We start from the raw sequence: 22,401 nt of genomic DNA, 5'->3' as shown, positions 1-22,401 counted from the left end.
AGGAGCCATAGGAATGCTTTTACTGGCCAAAAAATGGTTTACTGATATCACTGTGTGACACGGAGCATCGTAGTGATACTACATCCACTTCTTTTTGACGATTGGTTTCTAATGAAGAGAAGCAGGACACAAATTCAACTCTGCACCAGCCTTCCGACTGTCAAATGAAGATCTGCATGAACATGATCCCGGACTTGGTTGATATTTGCATCACTACCGAGACTGAAATCCTTCCACTGTGGGGTTCATCTTCATCTGCAAATGCCTTAAACCACCGAAATACCTAGGTCCTTGACAAAACACTATCTCTGTAGGCCCACTGAAATTTTGTGACCATTTTTGTTGCACTGCGTTCAAATCCAAAGCAAAATATAATTGAACACTGTTGCTTGAAATTCACATCACTCATTGTCGGAACACACAAGCAAAGCCTTCTTCAGCAAAAATTTGCTACAGACAACCAGTATGCCACTACACACTGATGGCATCTCACATGTCCACCTGACTCCCCTCCAAGTCCAGCTTCAGCAGCATTGCCAGAACAAACATTATGCTATCAGCTTCATTACTTTATTTACAAACCTCGTACAATGTCTACTTTATTAATTGAAATGCTTCTTTTGGCAATTCCTCCTCCTTCAAGGCTTCTATGGTTTTCGGCAATGCTGTATTTTCCCTCTGTTCAGCAGCAATATCAGTCAATGCAGTAAGGGCTGAGATTTCATCCACAATGCTGTGTTTTGCCAAACTAGTCCTTGAAAGGTAGTCTGTGTTCTTGTGTTTGCATTCACTTTTGTATACCGCGGTGACATTCTACTCATGAAGGCTCAGTGCTCAGCTCAACAGTCAACCTGATGGATCCTTCAGGCTTGTCACCTAGCATAGAGTATGGTTGTACAAATACAGCTGGAACTTAGAACTTATGGATGGTCCAAGCAACTGCAAGGCACAAATTCTTGGTTGTAGTGTAGTTCATCGCTAACTTGGAGAGTACTCTGAAAGCTTAAGCTATCACTTTTTCAGCACCTGCATGAATTTGTACTAGAACTGCATATATCCCATATTCAATAACATTGGTGCGAAGTTCTCTCTCAGCATTCTTATCATACAAGGCTTGAAGCTGAGATTTTGGTACTTCCTTAAGGACAAAAAAAGATCTTTCTTGCACATTGTTCCAAGGAAATTGGCAGCTCCCTGCAGTTCTTGTATGGGATGTGCCCTGGCACAGAAGTACTTAATGAATCACCAAAATTATGAGTACATTCTGAAAAATCTTCTCACATCATGACTGTGCTGAGGGGTTGAAAATCTGTGATTTCTTTTTTACCTCTGGATAGAGATCTCCATCAAAATTCACTAGATCCCCATGATTTATATTTCCTGAGTGGCGAAGACCCACTATTTTGGATCCATGCAGAGACTTTCAGCCTTGAACAACCTTAAACACATTTGTCAGGAGGTCTAATTGTTCTGAAATTGTCTTCAAAATAACAACGCCATCATCTGGATAGGAAAGATACGCCGTCCATTTAAAGTTCAAATCAGTTTGTCCCTAGAATACCCGTGTCATCCTCCTCCTTGACAAGGACCACAGGAGAGGACCAAGAACTCTGTGGAGGTTCAATGATATTATCTTCCAGCATCTTCTCCACTTCCTCTCCAATTACCTGCAGTCCAGTTGGCAACACCCTATATGAGAGCTGGTTGATTGGTGGATGGTCCCCAGTGCTGATATGGTGTCTTACCATGAGCTGTTTGATCTGTCTTCTCTCCACTCTGAATTTGAAAGCAATAAAAATTAGCACAGAACAGCTAATGCTCATAGATGTTGTTCCTCAGTCAGGCCAGATCCTATGGGCAGTTCAATAGTAACTTTTTCCAATGCATTTCCTTTAACGTAACAAAAAACAAGTCAACGACAATGGCACTAAGCTGTCTCTTTTGGACTGGTTCGATAGTTCCTGTACCCATTCCTTTAGAGACAAGTTGTGTAAACTTGTAATGACAAGTAATTCAAAGTTGCCCTTGACCACCTGCAATGCTTACGATCACTAATGGTTCATATATTTCATTTGAAAGTCCGAGTAGCTTTTTGCAGTCGAGAAAAGCATCACTATTTAGCTGAACATCTACACTGACTATTGACTATTGGGTCTCTTCTCATTCGTGATCAGAGGACAGTAACATATGCAGCAGTAAACTACTGCCCAGGGCGATTTTTGTTATGTGTGCTAGTTAAAAACAGCTTTGTAAATCTGGTGCCCTGATCTTCCAGTCTGTGACTGCTTGTGACACCTGTATGAAGTTCCATCTAAAAATAGCATTATGGATACATTCTGCTAACACAACAAATTCAAAGGGCTATGTTCTGTTCTGTCATTGTTAGTTATTTTAGCAATATGTGTTCCTGTAATAGTGCAGGGAATAATCAAATGAAAACAATCGATTCAATCAGTTGACGGATAACAATCAATTCAATCAGTTGTTGGATAACAATCGACTCATTTGGTTGTAACTTTATATATTGCTTGAATTATTCATTCGTTCTTTTCAGTGAAATCAGTCTACAGGAGCAACCAAATGGAAACAAACAAATCAGGCAGTTGTAGCTTTATGTGTACCAGTTGTATTATTATACATTCATTTCTTTTGAGTCAAACCAGTAACTGGGAGCAACTGAATGAAAATAGTTGACACAATCCTGTGGTATTTAGTGTTCTGACTGAGTTATTCATTCCTCCTCTCTTTCTTTCTTTCTTTTCAAGTGAAACCAACCAGAAACCAACCAGTCTTTTTAGTTGCATCTGAGTGTCCCACAGACTCCACGTCACTGTCCTGCTGCTATCAGGGCCAGGGTAGCAGCCGGAGCGAGGAGGTGGCCAGCCACCACTAGTGCAGGTCCTAGTAGTGCTGCACTCGTTGGACCTGTACTCGCACCAGCCACCGCTGGCTGCACCCTTGGCCCTACCAGTATCAGGAGAAGGCTATAAGTGGCAGCACCACCTTGTGCCTGCCCCCAATGACCACCATGGAAAATGTCAAAAAAGTATGGAAGTGAAATCACTCAAACCCAAAGACTGAGTGCAAACATTTATATAACCGAAACATAATTGTCTCAGTCGGTTGTCTTGCATTGAATGAAACCACTCAAACATGGTGAGTGAAAACTTTCATATAACAGCCACAGCCGAAGGAAAGTTGTTTTAATCAGTTGTCTCACATTGAGTGAAGCCACTTAAACCCAGTGAGTGAGTGAAAACATTCATATAGCTGACACGGCTGCAGAGACCAGTTTCATTTAGTTGTTTCATTCAATGGAAAAAAGCCAACTGAAGGAAAAAACAGTACTCTTAATAGTTGGTTGTCGAAAGCAGTCGGTTGTCCCATCACAACCAGTCAGGTGGGCATATTTCCCATTCACATCCTTCAGCACAATGATTTTCGTATCACAGAACATAGTTATTTAGCTAGTGATTTTCAAGTAAAAACGTAGATCTGGCCACACTTTTCATTTCTGTTGCTGTGAATTAGGTTATGGAATACCTCTACGTTCAACTTGCAAACCTTGTCCACCGAATGCAAATTTTGCATGAAAGTTAAATGGTCATAGTCATTGCATTTGCCAATAATTGGGTACAGTAACGTTGCACTGTAGATTGTAGGCAAAAGGTGTAAAATGTCTTTATCGCCTGGATGGATGCTGAGTAGTGTCAGGTAGCTGGTGGCTGCCAGCTAGCGTCTGCTCCCTCCAGAGGAAACTCTTGCACAAAAATTGTTCTCATCTGGACAGACAGCCATAAGCTCTTTTGTGGAAATATTTCTGGAAGTTTTGCAGTAATTGGCAAGTTAGACAATGATGTAAATTATCTCTGAGCTTCTATCTGACTAATACTTGTAGCAAAAAGATGAAATGCGGTTAAAAAATTAAGGAAAGAGGGGTTCAAACTCTCAGCCTCTTGTTTACAGAGTGTGCTGTTAATCATTAGACAACAAGCAAATTCAGCACCAAAACAGCTCGAATAGAAGTCAACAGTTTCTGTACAGACTTTAGCTTCCTACTGTGTTGCCAGTTCATGCAGATGGCTGGTCTCAGGATTCTGAGGGGAAGACAGCTTTGTTGGTACCTTAAGTGAACAATTCAGACTTGACTCATGGGCATCTGAAGAAGACAGCAAGTCATGGCATCGAAATATCGTGCGAAAATGACACGAACAACCAGCGCAGAAGCCCCAATTATTCAACATGTCAATTCAGACTTAGTCTCTATGGCCACAGGACAGGCACTTTACGCCACAGACTGTATGTACAACCACACAGCTTGTCTCACCAGTCTAGGCAATAACTTTTAAGATCCAAAGGTGGGGCAATATTTCTGCATCCGTGCTATCTCCGTGCCCTGAAACACACTGGGAGAATACCAACTTCAGGAAATGGTGGTTTCTGTACTCAATATCTATGAGGTGGTTCGGAAGGTATAGGTCCTCATTGGTTATTACTATACTGAATTGGACAAGATTTGCTGCAATGTGGCTGGTCTATCACTGATACAACAGACAAAAGTTGATTGTGATCCTGTTACCAACAAATAATAGCCCAAAGCAGGTGACTATGGCGGTGGCATGTATTCAAAGCCTTGACATGCTGGATTCTAAAAGTGCCTGCACAACTTCGGAGATGAAGTTTCCCACACATTTGGCATCTGGGATTTGGCCACAATGAAATGTGTCGATATTGGGCACCATGCTAACTTGATCACAATATGCAAATAGCAAGAAGGTTTCTGTCCAACAGAGATACCTTTAACTCAAATGCTCGTGAGTTTAAATGTTAGTCCCGCTCTGTTCCAAGAAATGTACATCTATGCATAACAGATATTGCTGCAAGCCTACTAGACACTATGTTAACACAAAAACCAACTTATTTTGTATGTAGATATTGGCATTCAAAATTATTTTACTGTTAGATTATAGGTCAGATGGCACCCCCCCCCCCCCCCCCCTCCTCCACATTTTCAAAATAAATGATTTTCTCTCAACAGAAGAAACTCCAGTAAACTCAAGTGAAAAATAAATATATTTAATTACATTTCTGGAGACAATGAAAGCACTTTACACAGGAAAAAGAGTAACAATGATTATTTCACTTTTACTTAATTTGATGAAATAACCAACCTTCGTTCTTCTTCTTTCAGTGACTGTAAGGGTATCACATTTTCTGAATGTTTCTTTTCTCTTCTCACTTTCCTTTCACGCCTGTTCTCACCATCATCCTCATGCTTCCGCTTTTTTGGATGTGTTCTAATTCTTGGAGAATTTCGCAACATTGTTATTCCCTTAAAAACAAAAGATGGTGCTGTCTTAATTATGTACAATGAAACAGACATGCATATTTACACTACACGACAAGCATAAATTGTGTCAGGAGGTGTTGGTTTTCCTTCCTGTCTCATAAAACAAACAGTGAAAAGTCAAGGTTTGTTCAGTGTCTTACATCTATACCTCAAACTCAAAAATATTATCAAAACATAAGTAAATCACCTGTGGAAGGTTTCCTTTCTGAAGTTACAATGTCATTTCAATTACAAATTGCAGTATCACTGAGGGTTCTAACTACATACATTCCACAGAAAGTACACTGTTCATATGGTGATTCTTTATCCCACTTGGATCAAAATTTTCGTTCATTTACTGAATAGTGTCAGGACTAAAACCACAGAATAGATACTATTGTGCAGAAGCCCCCTTTCACTAATCCAACAGAATGCAGCAATTTGTCTTGATGTCCAGCCAAGAACAAGATGGGAGAGATACTGAGTACAACACTTCAATAGTTGCTCAAAGGCCCAAACTATCTGTAACATTATGATTTACACCACAATTGTACTGTACTCAACACTGTGACCACCCTACCATCTAAAATTATAATAAAGCATATTTGAACATTCTTTTTCCTCTGAATAGATATATCAGCCTGTTGAAGATTGTCTCTTACTATGTATATTTGCAACAATTACGCATTTGAAAGCAAATAGAGCTGCTCAGTAAACTAGTGACATACAGGATTACAATGTGCAAAACAGACAATTATTATCTACACAAGAAGTGGCATAAATTAACCCTTAAAGATCCCGTGTCAGGCACATTTTATACAACAAATTGCCCCTCAGAATCAAATGCATTGAAAACACATCTGTATTTATAAATAAATTCTGAGGGTATTTAGTCTCTTCCTCTCTATATAGCCTAAAAGAATAACTAGAAGCTAAACAGTTGAGAGGACCCCCTTCAAAAATGAAATTAATAAGACAGTTACATAACTATAAACCAGTAATCATAAATATACAATGTATGTACCTTATCATTATACAAGGATGATGCTGCTGCTTGTTCTTTTTTTGTTTATCCTGATACCTTTGACAGGCATGATACTACAAAGTAAGGCTGTCAGAGTGTAAGACAGCAAATATTAGTATGTGGTAACATTGTGAAAGTGAAATGGTGAGAGTGAATAATTGTGAAAATGTGAAGTTGAGTTTGTGAATTCATGCAGATATCAATGTGTGAGTAAGCAAGGTTTAATATTATTCTTAAAGACCAGGTTTGGCAAGATTGCTTGTAAATCTTTTTACTGACCAGATTTTGCAGATCAGTGCATTTGTCATTGAATCTTGATCTTGTAACATTTTTAACAACAGCATGTGGAAATCACCAATGGCCTGACTAGGTGTAATGTTGTGTAAGTTGGTCATTGCATCAACTGTTGGGGGCAATCTGAATTGTTCAATTATTTTTAAAAACCATGTTCACCAAGATCATCGGTAAATCTTTTTATAAAAAGACGTTACAAGATCTGATGATGACAGCACAGATCTGTAATAATTGGTCAATAGTAAGATTTACAAGTTATCCTGGTGAACCTCGTTTCCCAGAATAATATGTAATTTATACTGCCCCCAACAGATGACACAATGTCAAATATATATAAACATGTTTTTAATTTATCCAGCTTATGTTAAGAAAATCTTGGATTGGTACTGGGTATTATAATTGAAATTGTGTATGTCCTGGCCACATCTATACATTGGAAATTGTCTACACATGAGTTAATGAAGGAATTAAAAAGGATGAATGAGTTTCAGAGTATACAACAAATGATGGCAAATTATATTCAAATAGCCAGTTTTTAGGATCATGATCATCTGACACACTTATTGATATATTTTATTTGTTTACAATTCTTTTACATATAATTATTAAAAAATCAATTTTGCAAATGTAATCAAATACAAAAATTCCACCTTTCAGATGATAATATTAACAGTTGCATACCAATTGGCGGGGGGGGGGGGGGGGGGGGGGGGGAATCAGTAACTGACCCCAACAAAGTTTTTAGGCTAAAACTCTTGTTGTGTTCAGCAGTTTATTTAATAAATACATGACATTTATCGTAATTATAACTGCTACAATAGACAATAAGAACAGCTTTTGGTTTACACTCATTGTTGAGTTATAGTGATTGTTATAACTGAAGGTGTAGCAGGTCAACAATCACCACTCGTAGTCAACCGGTAAACAGTGTGGTGAGTGGAAGGTAATATCTTTGTGGCATTTGACAGAATGTACAAGAAGATGAAACTGACAGATGACAAAACTAGAAATTTGCTTGAGAGTTCAGACAATGAATTTAGTGGTGAACTATCCGAAAGCTCAAGCAGTCAAACTGAAGATGTAGTCATGGAAATTCCAGATCAAGTATTTTCTGACAGCAGCGAGTTGGATGAAAGTGAAAAGGGTAAGTATTGATTTTGATTACTTTTTACAGATATTTTGGAGTGTATTAGGATGTGTGTCTCAGTAGAGTGCTTAATTTGTTAGTGTTCGGGTCTATTTTCAAATTTTTATAGATATTCAACCAACAAGAAGACGACCCGGGCCGAAAGCACAAATTGATCAACCTGAAGAAGACATGGTGGCTCCGTCAAGTATGATATGGAAGAGAAGCCCTTACGTAAATCAAAGAAGGAGGTCTACATCTACATCTACATACATACTCCGCAATCCACAATATGGTGCGTGGCGGAGGGTACCTCGTATTACAACTAGCATCTTCTCTCCCTGTTCAACTCCCAAACAGAACGAGGGAAAAATGACTGCCTATATGCCTCTGTACGAGCCGTAATCTCTCTTATCTTATCTTTGTGGACTTTCCATGAATATAAGTTGGCAGCAGTAAAATTGTACTGCAGTCAGGCTCAAATGCTGGTTCTCTAAATTTCCTCAGTAGCGATTCACGAAAAGAATGCCTCCTTCCCTCCAGAGACTCCCACCCGAGTTCCTGAAGCAGTTCCATAACACTCGTGTGATGATCAAACCTACAAGTAACAAATCTAGCAGCCTGCCTCTGAATTGCTTCTATGTCCTCCCTCAATCCGACCTGATAGGGGATCCCAAACGCTCAAGCAGTACTCAAGAATAGCTCGTATTAGTGTTTTATAAGCGGTCTCCTTTACAGATGAACCACATCTTCCCAAAATTCTACCAATGAACCAAAGACGACTATCCGCCTTCCTCATAACTGCCATTACATGCTTGTCCCACTTCATATCGCTCTGCAATGTTATGCCCAAATATTTAATCGACGTGACTGTGTCAAGCGCTACACTACTAATGGAGTATTCAAACATTCATCTGCATTAATTTATATTTATCTACATTTAGAGTTAGCTGCCATTCTTTACACCAACCAAAAATCCTTTCCAAGTCATCTTGTATCCTCCTACAGTCACTCAACGATGACACCTTTCCGTACACCACAGCATCATCAGCAAACAGCCACACATTGCTATCCACCCTATCCAAAAGATCATTTATGTAGATAGAAAACAACAGCCAACCTACCACACTTCCCTGGGGCACTCCAGATGATACCCTCACCTCCGATGAACACTTACCATCGAGGACAATGTACTGGGTTCTATTACTTAAGAAGTCTTCGAGCCACTCACGTATTTGGGAACCAATCCCATATGCTCGTACCTTAGTTAGGAGTCTGCAGGGGGGCACCGAGTCAAACGCTTTCCGGAAGTCAAGGAATATAGCATCTGTCTGATACCCTTCATCCATGGTTCGCAAGATATCATGTGAAAAAAGAGCGAGTTGCGTTTCACAGGAGCGATGCTTTCTAAAGCCGTGCTGATTCATGGACAGCGACTTCTCTGTCTCAAGGAAATTCATTATATTCGAACTGAGAATATGTTCGAGAATCCTGCAACGAACCGATGTTAAGGATATTGGTCTGTAATTTTGAGGATCCGTCCGTCCTATCCCTCTTATATACAGGCGTCACCTGCGCTTTTTTCCATTCGCTCGGGATTTTACATTGGGCAAGAGATTCGCGATAAATGTAAGCTAAGTAAGGAGCCAATGCAGTAGAGTACTCTCTGTAAAACCTAATTGGAATCCCATCAGGACCTGGCGATTTATTTATTTTCAACCCATTCAGCTGCTTCACAACCCCAGGGATGTCTATCACTATGGCCTCCATACGGGAATCTGTACGAGACTCAAACGGCGGTATGTTTGTATGATCCTCCTGCATGAAAGATTTCTCAAATGCTAAATTTAAAATTTCAGCTTTCGTTTTGCTGTATTCCGTTGCCAGGCCAGACTGATCAGTGAGTGACTGGATGGAAGCCTTCGACCCGCTTACCGATTTTACGTGAGACCAAGTTTCCTTGGGTTTTCAGCAAGATCTTTTGCTAAGGTATGACGGTGGTAGTGGTTGTATGCTTCACGCATTGCTCTTTTTACACCAGCACGAATCTCTACTAACTTTTGCCTGTCCTCATTCTCCCGATCTTTCTTGTACCACAAGTGCAATTGTCTTTGCTTCCTGAGCATTCTCCGAATTGCGCTGTTAAACCACGCTGGGTCTTTTCCATCCGTAAACCCCCCTTTTGGCACATACTTCTCCAATGCGTGATTTACAATGTGTTTAAAATTTGCCCATAATTCTTCCACGTCCATCGTACCAGAAGCAAATGAAGTCGGTTCATTTACTAAGTGAGATGCTAACAACTGCTTATCTGCTCTTCCTAGTAAGAATACTCTCCTAGCCTTCTTGACCCGACTTTTTAACTTTTGTAACCATAGTAGTAATGACAACATCATGATCACTAATCCCTGTCTCAGCACTGACACTGTCGATGAAGTGTGTTCTGTTCGAGGCTACCAGATCTAAAATATTTCCATTCCGTGTTGACTGTCGATTTAGCTGCTCAAGACAGTTTTCGGATAATGTGTTCAAAAGTAATTCACACGACAGCTTGTCTGTACCACCTGTAATGAATCCATAGACATCCCAGTCTATACTAGGTACGTTGAAGTCGCCTCCGACTAATATAGCATGATCCGGGTACTTCTGCGATACAGAGTGTAAATTCCCTTTGAATGATTCTAGAACTGTCATGGTGGAACCTGGTGGCCAGTAATGCCATTGCTAACGTAATGAGAACCCCAAAGGGAACGAAGCCAGGGATAAAAGCTGATACACCAGGTAAAGCTTTTCTCATGTACTTAGATGATAACATCCTGGATAACATTTTGATGTGTACCAATCAAAAGCTTGGAAATCTTAGGGAATCATCTGAAGATATTTTCATAAAAAATTCGAAAGCATTTGAAAGGGAAGAAATGGTGTCAGCAATTGGAATTCTATTGAACTGTGGAGTCCATAGGCAGAACAAGGACAGTTTACGTGATACGAGGGCTATCCACAAAGTACATTACGTTTTGGAATTAAAAATAAATAAAGTATTGGATTTTTTTTTTTATTATATACAGATGAAAGCCACACTTAAAATACTACTTTTCTACATAGTTGCCATTTAAATTAAGGCACTTATCATAGTGATGGATGAGCTTGAAAATCCCTTCGTCGTAAAATTTGGCCGCCTGCGCCTTCAACCACGTGGTTACCTCTTCTTGAAGCTGTGCGTCGTCATCAAAACGCTGCATAGCCAACCACTTCTTCATTGCTGGGAATAAGTGGAAGTCGCTCAGTGCCAGGTCGGGACTGTACGGCAGGTGAGGAAACAACTCCCACTTAAAAGATTCGAGAACTTCACGAGTGGCATTTGCTGTGTGGGCCCGGGGATTGTCGTGAATCAGCAAGATCTTTGAGCCCAACTTTCCCCTGCACTTGTTTTGTATTGCTCTTCTGAGGTTGTGCAGAGTTTGACAATACTTTTGAGAGTTTATTGTAGTGCCTCTTTCCAGGAAATCCACAAAAATCACACCTTTTCTGTCCCAAAAGACAGTCGCCATCACCTTCCTTGCCGACATTGTCTGCATGCATTTCTTGGATTTTGGGGGGAATTTGTGTGCCCCCACTGCATTGACTGCAATTTTGTCTCGCAGTTCACATGCTTAACCCACGTTTCGTCACCAGTAACGATGCGATCGAGTAATGAGTCGCCACCTTTCTTGTAAGCGTCCAAAAACGTTAACGCTGCAGCCATTCGCTGATTTTTGTGAATCTCTGTCAAGATTTTTGGTATCCATCTTGCACAAAACTTGTGGTAACCAAGCTTTTCGGTAATGATTTTGTGCAACAAACTTCGTGAAATTTGTGGAAAACACACAGAGAGTTCCGTTATTGTGAAATTATGGTTTTCACGGACCGCGGCATCAACTTTTTCGACAAGTTCGGCAGTCACTACGCTTCGCTCTTCGTCGTGAACGTTAGTCCGGCCATTTTTAAATTTTATGACCCATTGACGCACTCCACCTTCAGTGATTATGTTGTCACCATACACTTCACAAAGCTGCCGATAGATTTCTATCGGTGTACAGTTTTTTGCAGTCAGAAACCTTATTACAGCAGGCACTTCACACTTCGCGGCATTTTCAATTAATGCCGACATTTCAAACTTTCACAGTAACTCAACGGAGTACAGCACGAACCTCTCACTAGCACGGCAGGATGCCGACTGAGCAGCGGAATACCATGACACCAAGATGGCCGCGCTAGCCCCGGCCCTAACGGACACAAACGAAAACGTAATGTACTTTGTGGATAGCCCTCGTATATTTAGTAAACAAAACTTTCTGATGCACCAAGCTTCATTTTCGGAGTATAGACTGAGGCTCTTACTGAAGTGCTTGCGTTTTGATGATGCTCTAACTCGAGTAGCTAGAAAACAGACCGACAAATTTGCTCCTATCAGGGATATATGAAACATGATAGTAAATTTCCTGAGTTTTATAATCCTAGTGAGTCAGTCACAGTGGATGAAGAAATTGTGGCCTTCCATGGGCGATGCCCATTCAGGCTATATATTCCAACAAAACCAGGAAAATATGGAATAGACGTGAACCTGTTATGTGATTCAGATATGAAATACTGCTTTGTTGCGGATCCCTACGCTGGAAAGCACGCTAATAAGATGAACCACAACAGTGGCCCTAAAATAGTTAGAAGATTGACTGAAATGTCTAACTTGAAACAATCTGGATGAAATGTTACCATGGACAGAAAGTTCACTACCGTTCCACTCGCTTCTGATCTTTTTAAAGAGAAAATAACTACAGTTGGTACTATTCAAAGTGACGTTTCTCTAAAAAAAGCTACACCGGGAACAATCCGATTTGCCTTTAGTGATGATGCCACTTTAGTCAGTTGAAATGAAATGATATGTCGTGTGACGAGGGCCTCCCGTCGGGTAGACTGCTCGCCTAGTGTAAGTCTTTCGATTTGACGCCACTTCGGCGACTTGCGCGTCGATGGGAATGAAATGATGATGATTAGGACAACACAACACCCAGTTCCTGAGCGGAGAAAATCTCCGACCCAGCCGGGAATCAAACCCGGGTCCTTTGGATTGACAATCTGTCGCGCTGACCACTCAGCTACCGGGGGCGGACTTTAGTCAGTTACGTGCCTAAGAAAGGAAAGGTTGTTACAGTACTGTCAACCCAACATCATGATATGAATGTGATGTAAGAGAAGCCAGACATAATCCTATTCTACAATTGTACAAAGTCAGGAGCGGATACATTCGATAAGTGTGTAAGAACGTACAGCTGCCGTCAAGCAACGGGTTGATGGCCAATGGCGGTGTTTTTCAACTTGATTGACATTGCAGCATACAATTCATATGTTGCGACATTGCAGCATACAATTCATATGTTGTATTTCAAGATACACACAAGGAATGGACAAAGAATTACTCGACAAAGAGTTCTGGAAGAAAGAAGTACTTGAAAGATTTTGTTCATGAACTTTGTGACCTCAACACGAAAAGACGCGCTCAAAATGCTGTAGGCCTACACTCAAAATACACTACGACATTATAAACTTCTGGGTATGAGTGTAATCAAAATCAAGGTACTGTGAGCAGAGGAAACAACGTTACGGAGCCGCGACAGAAAGTAACACGTGCACCTGTGCATAATCTGCCAAAAGAATGACGCTGTTACTTGTGCGCCAGAATCAAAGACCATAAGTACAGGAAGGCTTGCACTTCTTGCAGGAAGTATATCTGCTCTGCACACACCAAGAAAGAAGAAGTAGTTCATATTGTAAAGTATTGTGAAATTAATACAAATAAATGTAAAAAAACTATTTATTTTTTACTAAAAATGTCCCAGAAACCCTTTCCCAGTAATAATAATCAACATTTCTAATCTGCCAAAATTATGGAAATACATAAGTAATGTGATTTATCCTAGATAGAGAATGTGTGATGGTTGTGGGGTCAGTCACTGACCCCTCCCATTGGCGTTGGCCAGTACAACATACAGCATTGGTATGCAACTGTTAATGAAGTAGTTATCAAATGTAGAAGCATTCACAAAAGTTTGAAGCTCTTCACAGTGTAACTGGGTTCACACAATACTTAGTACTAAATGTTGATTCAAAACAAAAATCGATAGTGATGAGATTTTTGGGGAAAATCGCAGTGTTCACTGAGAAGACATGCTGCATGGGGCCAGAAGGAGGCATATTTATAGTACTAATGAAGAATCCTTCATAAATGGTACTACACACTGAGTTTTGATGAAAAATTGTTTAGGCAAGGTCATTATCAAGGATAGGTAGAAAGTTATAGCTTAATCTGCTTACTCACCACTAGCATAAGTTGCAGAAGTAACTGAAAAATTTAGAGGACACTGCATTTCACTAGTATTTATGACCCTTAGTAAAGCCATAATAGTAGGAGAATCTTTTCCGCATCTCCTAAAACAGTGAATAATTTCATTTTTATAAATCTGGGATTAGACGAAACTCCACCTCAACCTGTTCTAAAAGCTCTCTCAAAATTACCTACAACCGATAATTCAGAAAACTACCCATGATAAAAATATATATTTGTCAGCAAAACCTATATCCAAGCTCTTCAAGGATGCCAATACACACACGGAGATCAGTGACATTCATGTAACTGTAACAACAATGACCACCACAGTACAAAATGCTACAAAAAGAAGCAAATGTGGCTTAATTTCACCAGAATAGTTAAGCAAGGTCCAAAAAATACAATCAAAGATGGGACTATACAAAGGAGTTAAGGAATTACACCACCTACAAAATCAGTAAAAGTACAAATCCACAGATAAGTAGACTTTTTCAAAACATTCAATGTATGAAGCCTTCAGTAGCAAAATTGTATTGCAGAACACCTCTGAAAATCCTTGTTTCACAAAGCCTCTCTGAAAATCCTAAGAACATAATTTTGATATTATCAATGGATTAAATATTAGTTGGCTAGAATCTTGCAGACATATTCTATAAACTCACGTCTCACAGAAAGTGTTTGCCATAATCCCCTCAAACACTTGGATGTGAGACCAATATTTAAGAAAGGTAACAAATCTGGCTCTGTAAACTATGGATCAATTTCACTAGTCCCAGCATTAGCCAAAGTCTTTGAAAGCATCATGCATCATCAAATGTATGAATACCTACTATTCAGTAAGACATTAAGTTTCTCACAAAAAATGAAGGAAGGTTACAGTTTAATGAACCTCTGACGTCGAGGTAATTAGAACTGTAGCACAAGCTTGCATTACAAAAGGATGGGGAAGGTAGCTCGTAATGCCCTCTGCATGGAACAGTTTTGGGGACTCGCAGAAAACTTAAATCCTCCGGTATGGAAGTCCAGTGTGCCAACTACCATGCCACCTTGGTCGGTAAGCATTATGGAATTCTTTGGGGAAACTCTGCTGGGTAAAAAGATGTATTCCTCTGATAGAAGAAAGCCATTAGATGTATGTTTGGTTTGAGCAAATTAACTTCTTGCAGACAGTGCTTTATTGAGCACAGAAACTTACAATCCCCGGTTTATACATACTCAAAGCATTTATGCAAGGCAAACAGAATGCCCACATGTATCAAAGCAGGTCAGATGTGCACTCATATGAAACCAGAAACAGGAAATTATGACATTCTTTGGAGGCATTTGAGTAAAGCCCAAAATAATTTTGTATATGCTGGCAAAACATTTTTTTAACATTATATCACATGGCACCAGGGAGTTGCATGAAAATAAATTTAAAATGGTGGCAGACACACGGCTGAAAGAGAAAGCATTCTATAGTTCAAGTGAATTCAGACATAACAACAAAATCTGATGCTCTTACATACAATGAAAAATATGATACTCTTTTGTATAATGAAAAATATTATGTTCTTTTGTATAATGAAAAATGAACATTATTGTGAACTAACAAAGTTGTGAGTGTGATCCAACAAAATTATAACGTATGACATACAACAAAATTTGTGTGTGTAAACGGTGTAACTAATTATGGATGAGTACAAGATACGCAATGTTTATATAACAGTATCTATGTTAACCTTTTGTATAATCATTTGTATAACCATCTGTAGAAATATGTATCTATCTTTTGTATAATTTGTTTAATCAACTGTATAATTATCTAGCAAATGGCAATGCCTTATACAACACAATAGTTGTCTGCAGGCAAATAAATCCAATTCAGTTCAATAGCATATCAGAGTTTGGTTACAGAAAGGAAAGATCATGTATCCCATAGAACTCTTAGTGAGAGACATTTCATTAACATTCGAGGACCATTTTTCACATACAGTAACCTTCTGTGGTCTGAGTAAAGTGTTCGACTGTGATGACCACTGTTTTGCACTCTAAACTTGAGTAATATGGAATTTTTGGAAAAGATTTAAAACCAATGAAATTACACCTCGATAAAAGAAAGCAGGTGGTGAGTTCAGGAAGTCAGCTATCAAACACACTAGAGTTTCAACACAGAGTGCCAGGCAGATCTAAATTAAGACCTCTTCTATTCCTTGCACAAGTAAACGATATACTGCTAAATAACGATGTAAAGATGTTTGTCTATGCAGATGACACTTTTCTGACTGTAAACCATGTATTTGAAGATGCTGTCAACAGTATAAATTTGGTGAAAGAAACTGCACCATCATGGTTTAATGCAAATGGTTGAAAAGAGAAATATATTTGCTACAGAGGTTGATGTCCTGTGTCACTTCTGCATATGTGGTGACAGCTTATTTTGCTTTTTTTTCTCAACCTATTTTAAGGAAGACTATGGACAAGTATGGTAGGAAGGAAAAAAAAAAAAGGTTCTTGCGATTCAGAAGATGGCAATCAAAGTAATGGCAAGAGTAATCGTAAAACTCATTGGAAATCTCTGTTCATAAAGTATAAGATTTTGACAGTAATCAATTTTTATATTCTCGATAGTTATAATAGTTATCATTAACCAGATTAGCAAAAACTAATAACAACTATGTGTACATGGCAATCAAATATACAGTGTAAAAAACTGCCTAAGCACGATATGCCAATCAAATCATTTAAGAAAAAGTTGCACAGTTCTTGTTAGCTAATTCACTGTATTCATTAAAATAATTTTTAGGAATGCCCAAGTTGAGCATAACAATGTAAAAATATAATTCTGTAAAATTAATATGTGTATTGCCAAAGTCTGTGTGTACCAATGCTGAATGACTAATAAAAAATCTTAATCAGAATCACATGGACCAAGTACCAAGTAGACACTAGCAAGACAAATGGTCACATTTTTATTTTTGTATTTGAAAGTTCCTTCACAGAGCTTAACTGAGGTACATTCTCACCACTCAATTGCTGAACCACTACAAAAATTGGTAAAACAGATATCAAAAGCCATAGTACTGAAAAGCCCAGCAGTCTGGCACAGTGCATTTCCCACGTTATCTGAGAAGATATCAATTTCCAGTGATTAGAAAAGGTAAGAGGTCTTACTCAGCTTCAAAAGATGTAACACAATGAATATCCACAGAACTATTGCAGAACTACTGTTCTGTTCATGAATATTCTTGAGAACCCCCACACATCCGTCACGTAGACAACAAAGATAAAATCTGACGATTAAAAGTTTGAAAGCAGGCAAAAAAAGGAAGGTCTCCACTCCTGAACATGCAGTAAGAAACGTTAATGTATTTTACAACACAAATATTCTCTAATGCATACATTATATAGATTCACTAATAGGACTCCTATTCTATAAAGAGCTCTGCATTTTATGCAGTGATATTTTCTTTGTTATTATTAGAACTGTCTCATAAATAGCTGTTTTCATTTTTATAAAATGTATCTGCTAGCTGTTTTGAACTACTGGCACAGTTTTAGCATACCAACAGGCGATGCAAAAACTAACAATACTATTCATGTGCAACAGGCAGAATAAAATTAATGTGGCATGAGTAGCGGGGATTTCTTTCCTTCTTTCTTAAGTCACTACCCCTTATGCAATGCAGAACATCAAGTACCAAATTAACAGACATTATCATACGCTCTAAGTCACAGAGAACATATTTCCGACTGTTGCGCATTTATTTATTTTATTTCTTAGTTTCATGTCCTGGTGATCCTTGTTGTGAACATATCATAGGATATGGAACATATCAGTTCTACAAATCTGTTACGGTATTATGCAAGTAGTACTATTTTCATAGTTAAGAATCCAACTTAGGTTCTATTACATAAAAATAAATTTTACAGAAAATATATCACACAGAAATACATTTACAATAGTAAATAGACACGATCACACATGAAGGTCTGGGAATGTATCTGGGAGTTACAGGTACATCGGTACTACTCATGGTGGATCAGAACTCTTCTGTAGCGTAAAATGGTGCTTGCAATAGGAACTCTGATAAGACGTTTCTTAAAAATTTGTTATCTACTAAACTCTTGATCTGTGAAAGGAGTGCACTAAAAATTTTACAACCACTAAGTGGACCCCCTTCCGTATCATATGCAAATTTTCATGCTCATACTGAATATTGTTTTTTTCTTCTAGTATCATGACACTGATACATATTATTAGGTTTGAAAAGAGGCTTTTTCACTTTATGAAGGGGTGTAAAGTTAGTTCGCATCTGTAGTATAACACTACACACGCAGCTTGGGTAATGCTAAATGAACTAGCACATACTGGCAGTCAGATAATCTGAGGATATCCTGACTATAAGACACTTTCAGAAAAATTTATGTCACCAGACAGACCAAATGGCCCTTCTCAGGTCCTTCTGACCAGGAAACTCGGACCTGCAGTTCAAATTTGTCACATACACATGGAAGACATAAGCTATGCTAAGTGACAGTTTCTATCAAAACTATTAAAAAAATGACAACATTGACTTGGTTGCTGTACAGGAAACCCATTGTGATACAGTGCAAAAACTAAATAAAAGGGGAAAAATACCCGGCTATGAGCTGTTGGGAGCGACCTATCACAGGTCTTATGGAGTAGCTACATATGTCAATATGGAGTAGCCACATATGTCAAACAAGATATTGAAAACGCTTTCCTAATTTCTACATCCACCAACAAAGACATTCATAATGTTGTCACAAAAATCGGAATCATTACTGTCTCCAATATTTATAAGCCACCTGCTACATCTTGGCCAGGCCGCGTTCTTCAAACTCGATCACATCCTGCTGTATACATTGGGATTTCAATAATCATGAACAATGGAAGTATAAAGACAATGATGCAAACAGAGAAGCATTAGCAATATGGACAGAAGACAAATACTTATACCATGTATTCGATGCTAGGATCGATTTACATTTAGATCAGCTGCCCGGAGACAGGAATACAACCCTGACCTGTGTTTCGTCTCGTCCAACAACAGAGACCAACCTCTCATGGCCTCGCGTGGAGTCCTGCCTGACTTTCCGCACAGTCAACACCGTACAATCATAATAGAGCTAAGAACTCAAATTCCCCTAATTACCTCTATTCCTCACCCACGATGGAATTTTAAAAAAGCCAATTCGACTGGGTTCTCCACAGGTCTGGACAAATGTTTGGGATGGATACCATCTACTAGGAAAAATTACCAAAGATTTGTTGGTGCCATGATAAGCATGGCCAAGACGCACATACCATGAGGGTACCGCAAAGAATACAGCCCTGAATGGTCCCAAACCAGCGAGGAACTATACCAGAGTTCCCTTGAATCCAGAGATCAGGAAATAGCAGATGAACTGCTTCACAGCTTGGATGTTGCCAGAAGACAAAAATGGATGGAAACAGTAGAAAGCCTCAATTTCCAAACATCTAGCAGGCAAGCATGGTTACTGCTGAGAAAACTAGGGAGCAGCTCACCAGCACAATGACAAAAAGCAGCTGTAAGACCAAATGCCATAGCTGCACATCTAGTTAACACGTCTAGGACACGAAAGGATAAAACACATGCAATCCAAGTGAAGTGAGAACTCAAAATCTTAAAAAATGAAGCCACAGAAACTGAACATTCTCACCCTTTCTCTAGCGAAGACAATAGAAAAAGCTCTGAAAGTTGTCAAACCAACAAAGGCACCAGGTTTCGACAACGTTCACCCTGAATTCATAGTAAACTGTGGCAAGTATACAAAAGTATGACTGGCTTGATTTTTCACAAACATCATGCCAACTGACAATATGCAAACAAGAACTCAAACGCTCTAAGGTAATAGCTATTCTAAAGCCTGGGAAGCCAGCTGACAACCCAAAAAGCTACAGACCAATTGCCCTGCTGTCTGTAATTTACAAATTACTAGAGAGGCTTATATATAACAGAATTAGCCCAGAATTGCTCAGGGTTATCCGAGTTGAACAGGCAGGCTTTCGGCCAAGAAGAAGTTGTACTGACCAGGTGTTGTCACTTACTACTTACAATGAGGCGGGATTCCAGAGAAAATTGATAACATCAGTGGCCTTCATTGACCTCTCAGCAGCTTACGACACTCTGTGGAGAGAAGGCATCATGTACAAAATTCTCCGAGTAATTCCTTGCAAATCTATAGCATGATCAATAGACAGCACGCTCAATGATAGGGTGTTCCAAATAAGTATGAGCACTGACCACAGCTCCATCAAAAAACTAAAGAATGGCTTACCACAAGGATCAGTGTTCGCACCATTGCTATTCAGCCTCTATATTGCAGACCTGCCGGAAACACAACCAAGAAAGTTCGGGTATGCTGATGATTGGGCCCTCGCTACAAGATGTAGCACAATTGAAGCATCTGAGGACAGCCTAACGAAAGAACTGAAGACAATGCCCGAATATTTCCGTAAGTGGAGACTTCAACCAAATGCTTCCAAAACAGAGGTTAGTTGCTTCCATCTCAACAACAAATTCACTGAAAAGGAACTCAACATTTCATTTGAAAACACCATTCTCAGGCACAATAAAACTCCGAAGTACTTGGGCATGACCTGGACAGAATACTATCTTTTAAAGATCACCTAAAAAAGACTGCTGAAAAATTAGACAACAAACAACATTATTCAAAAGGTCTGTGGTACTACCTGAGGAGCAACGGACTCCACTCTCCGCACCTCTGCTTTAGCAATTGTATTCTCGGCTGCCGAATACTGTGCTCCAATTCGACTAAACAGCCCACATGTAAAAAAGGTGGATGTCCAGTTGCATAAAACTCTAAGGATGATTTCTGGAGTAATCAAATCCACTCCAACGAAATGGCACCCAATATTAAGCCACATCCTGCCGCCACACCTGCGACGTATTGACGCCCTTGTACGTGAATACAAAAACATCATGGGAAATCGAAGCCTAACAATCCACCAAGACACTGAGGCTGCAAACACTAATAGGCTTCGATCTAGGAACCTGCCAACAAGAACAGCAAGGACCTGTGTACAAGAAGGTTTCAGTATCACAAACGCATGGTCTGAAAAATGTAACGCATGGCAAAATCATAACATGCCTTACATCACACAAAAGCCATCTGGTTTTGACCTACCATGCAAAATGTGGTCCACTCTAAATAGAATTCGAACTCGTCATGGCAGATGTGCTTACTCCTTGTATAAATGGGGTAAAATACCATCCCCTCAGTGTGACTGCAGAGAAAATCAGACCATCAGCCACATTGTTGAGGAGTGCTCCAGAAGAGCCTATAATGGGAGCCCCAACAACTTCCTGCTCGCAACTCCAGTGTCGATAGATTATATTAATAGGCTTAATGTTTGTTTGTAATCCTTAAACTTTGTTATATTAGTGATGTTTGTTTGCAATTATTAACGGTTCTTAGATTAGTGATTTGTTTGTTTCTTTCTTATGTTTCTGTATTGCCATCTACACCTACATTTATACTCCGCAAGCCACCAAACGGTGTGCGGCGGAGGGCACTTTACGTGCCACTGTCATTACCTCCCTTTCTTGTTCCAGTCACGTATGGTTCACGGGAAGAACGACTGCCGGAAAGCCTCCGTGCGTGCTCGAATCTCTCTAATTTTACATTTGTGATCTCTTCGGGAGATATGAGTAGGGGGAAGCAATATACTCGATACCTCATCCAGAAATGCACCATCTTGTAACCTGGACAGCAAGCTACATCGCGATGCAGACTGCCTCTCTTGCAGAGTCTGCCACTTGAGTTTGCTAAACATCTCCCTTTATGAAACACATCAGAGAGAACATACACTGTTGAGTGGACATGAAGATTTTGAGTTTCTTAAAAAGATTTTTGCATGTGGCTCGGGTGGATTCCACTCATGATTCCCATGGCTTTTTCCTGTGTGCATAGCACTTTCCAAAAAAGTGGCTGACTTTCTCAAAATATGATTCCATATGCCATAATGGCGTCATATTCCTATAACAGCAGACAATGTATTTAAGTTGCAGGATTCAGTCTTTTACACAAATCCAAGATGTGGTTTGATCAGTTTAGTTTGCTATCAGTACGTATACCCAGGTTTTTTGAACTACCCATCCAAGTTACCTGCAGATCACCTAGTTTTTCTCGCATTTCTTTATCTTCCAAGGTTATGTGAAAATGGGTATATTTTGCTATTACTGTAATTAATAGAAAGATCATTTATGTTAAAC

At 39.4% G+C, this 22,401-nt stretch overlaps 1 protein-coding gene across 1 annotated transcript in view; it reads right to left on the bottom strand.

Moving 5' to 3' along the window:
* Positions 1-14,152, bottom strand: part of LOC124710937 (U3 small nucleolar RNA-associated protein 18 homolog) — a 70,623-nt gene extending 56,471 nt beyond the window's left edge. The window contains exons 1-2 of the mRNA XM_047240964.1: positions 14,129-14,152; positions 5,172-5,332 (exon numbers count right to left, since the gene is read on the bottom strand). Coding sequence (XP_047096920.1) covers positions 5,172-5,332; positions 14,129-14,137 — 170 coding nt within the window. The 5' untranslated portion in view covers positions 14,138-14,152. The remainder of the gene's footprint in view (positions 1-5,171; positions 5,333-14,128) is intronic.
* Positions 14,153-22,401: the final 8,249 nt, after the last annotated feature.

The sequence above is a fragment of the Schistocerca piceifrons genome, chromosome 1 (genome assembly GCF_021461385.2).
Source record: "Schistocerca piceifrons isolate TAMUIC-IGC-003096 chromosome 1, iqSchPice1.1, whole genome shotgun sequence".
NCBI classification, from domain to species: Eukaryota; Metazoa; Arthropoda; class Insecta; order Orthoptera; family Acrididae; genus Schistocerca; species Schistocerca piceifrons.
Note: the sequence above shows the minus strand (reverse complement) of the source record. Positions and strands in the feature narration are given on the sequence as shown.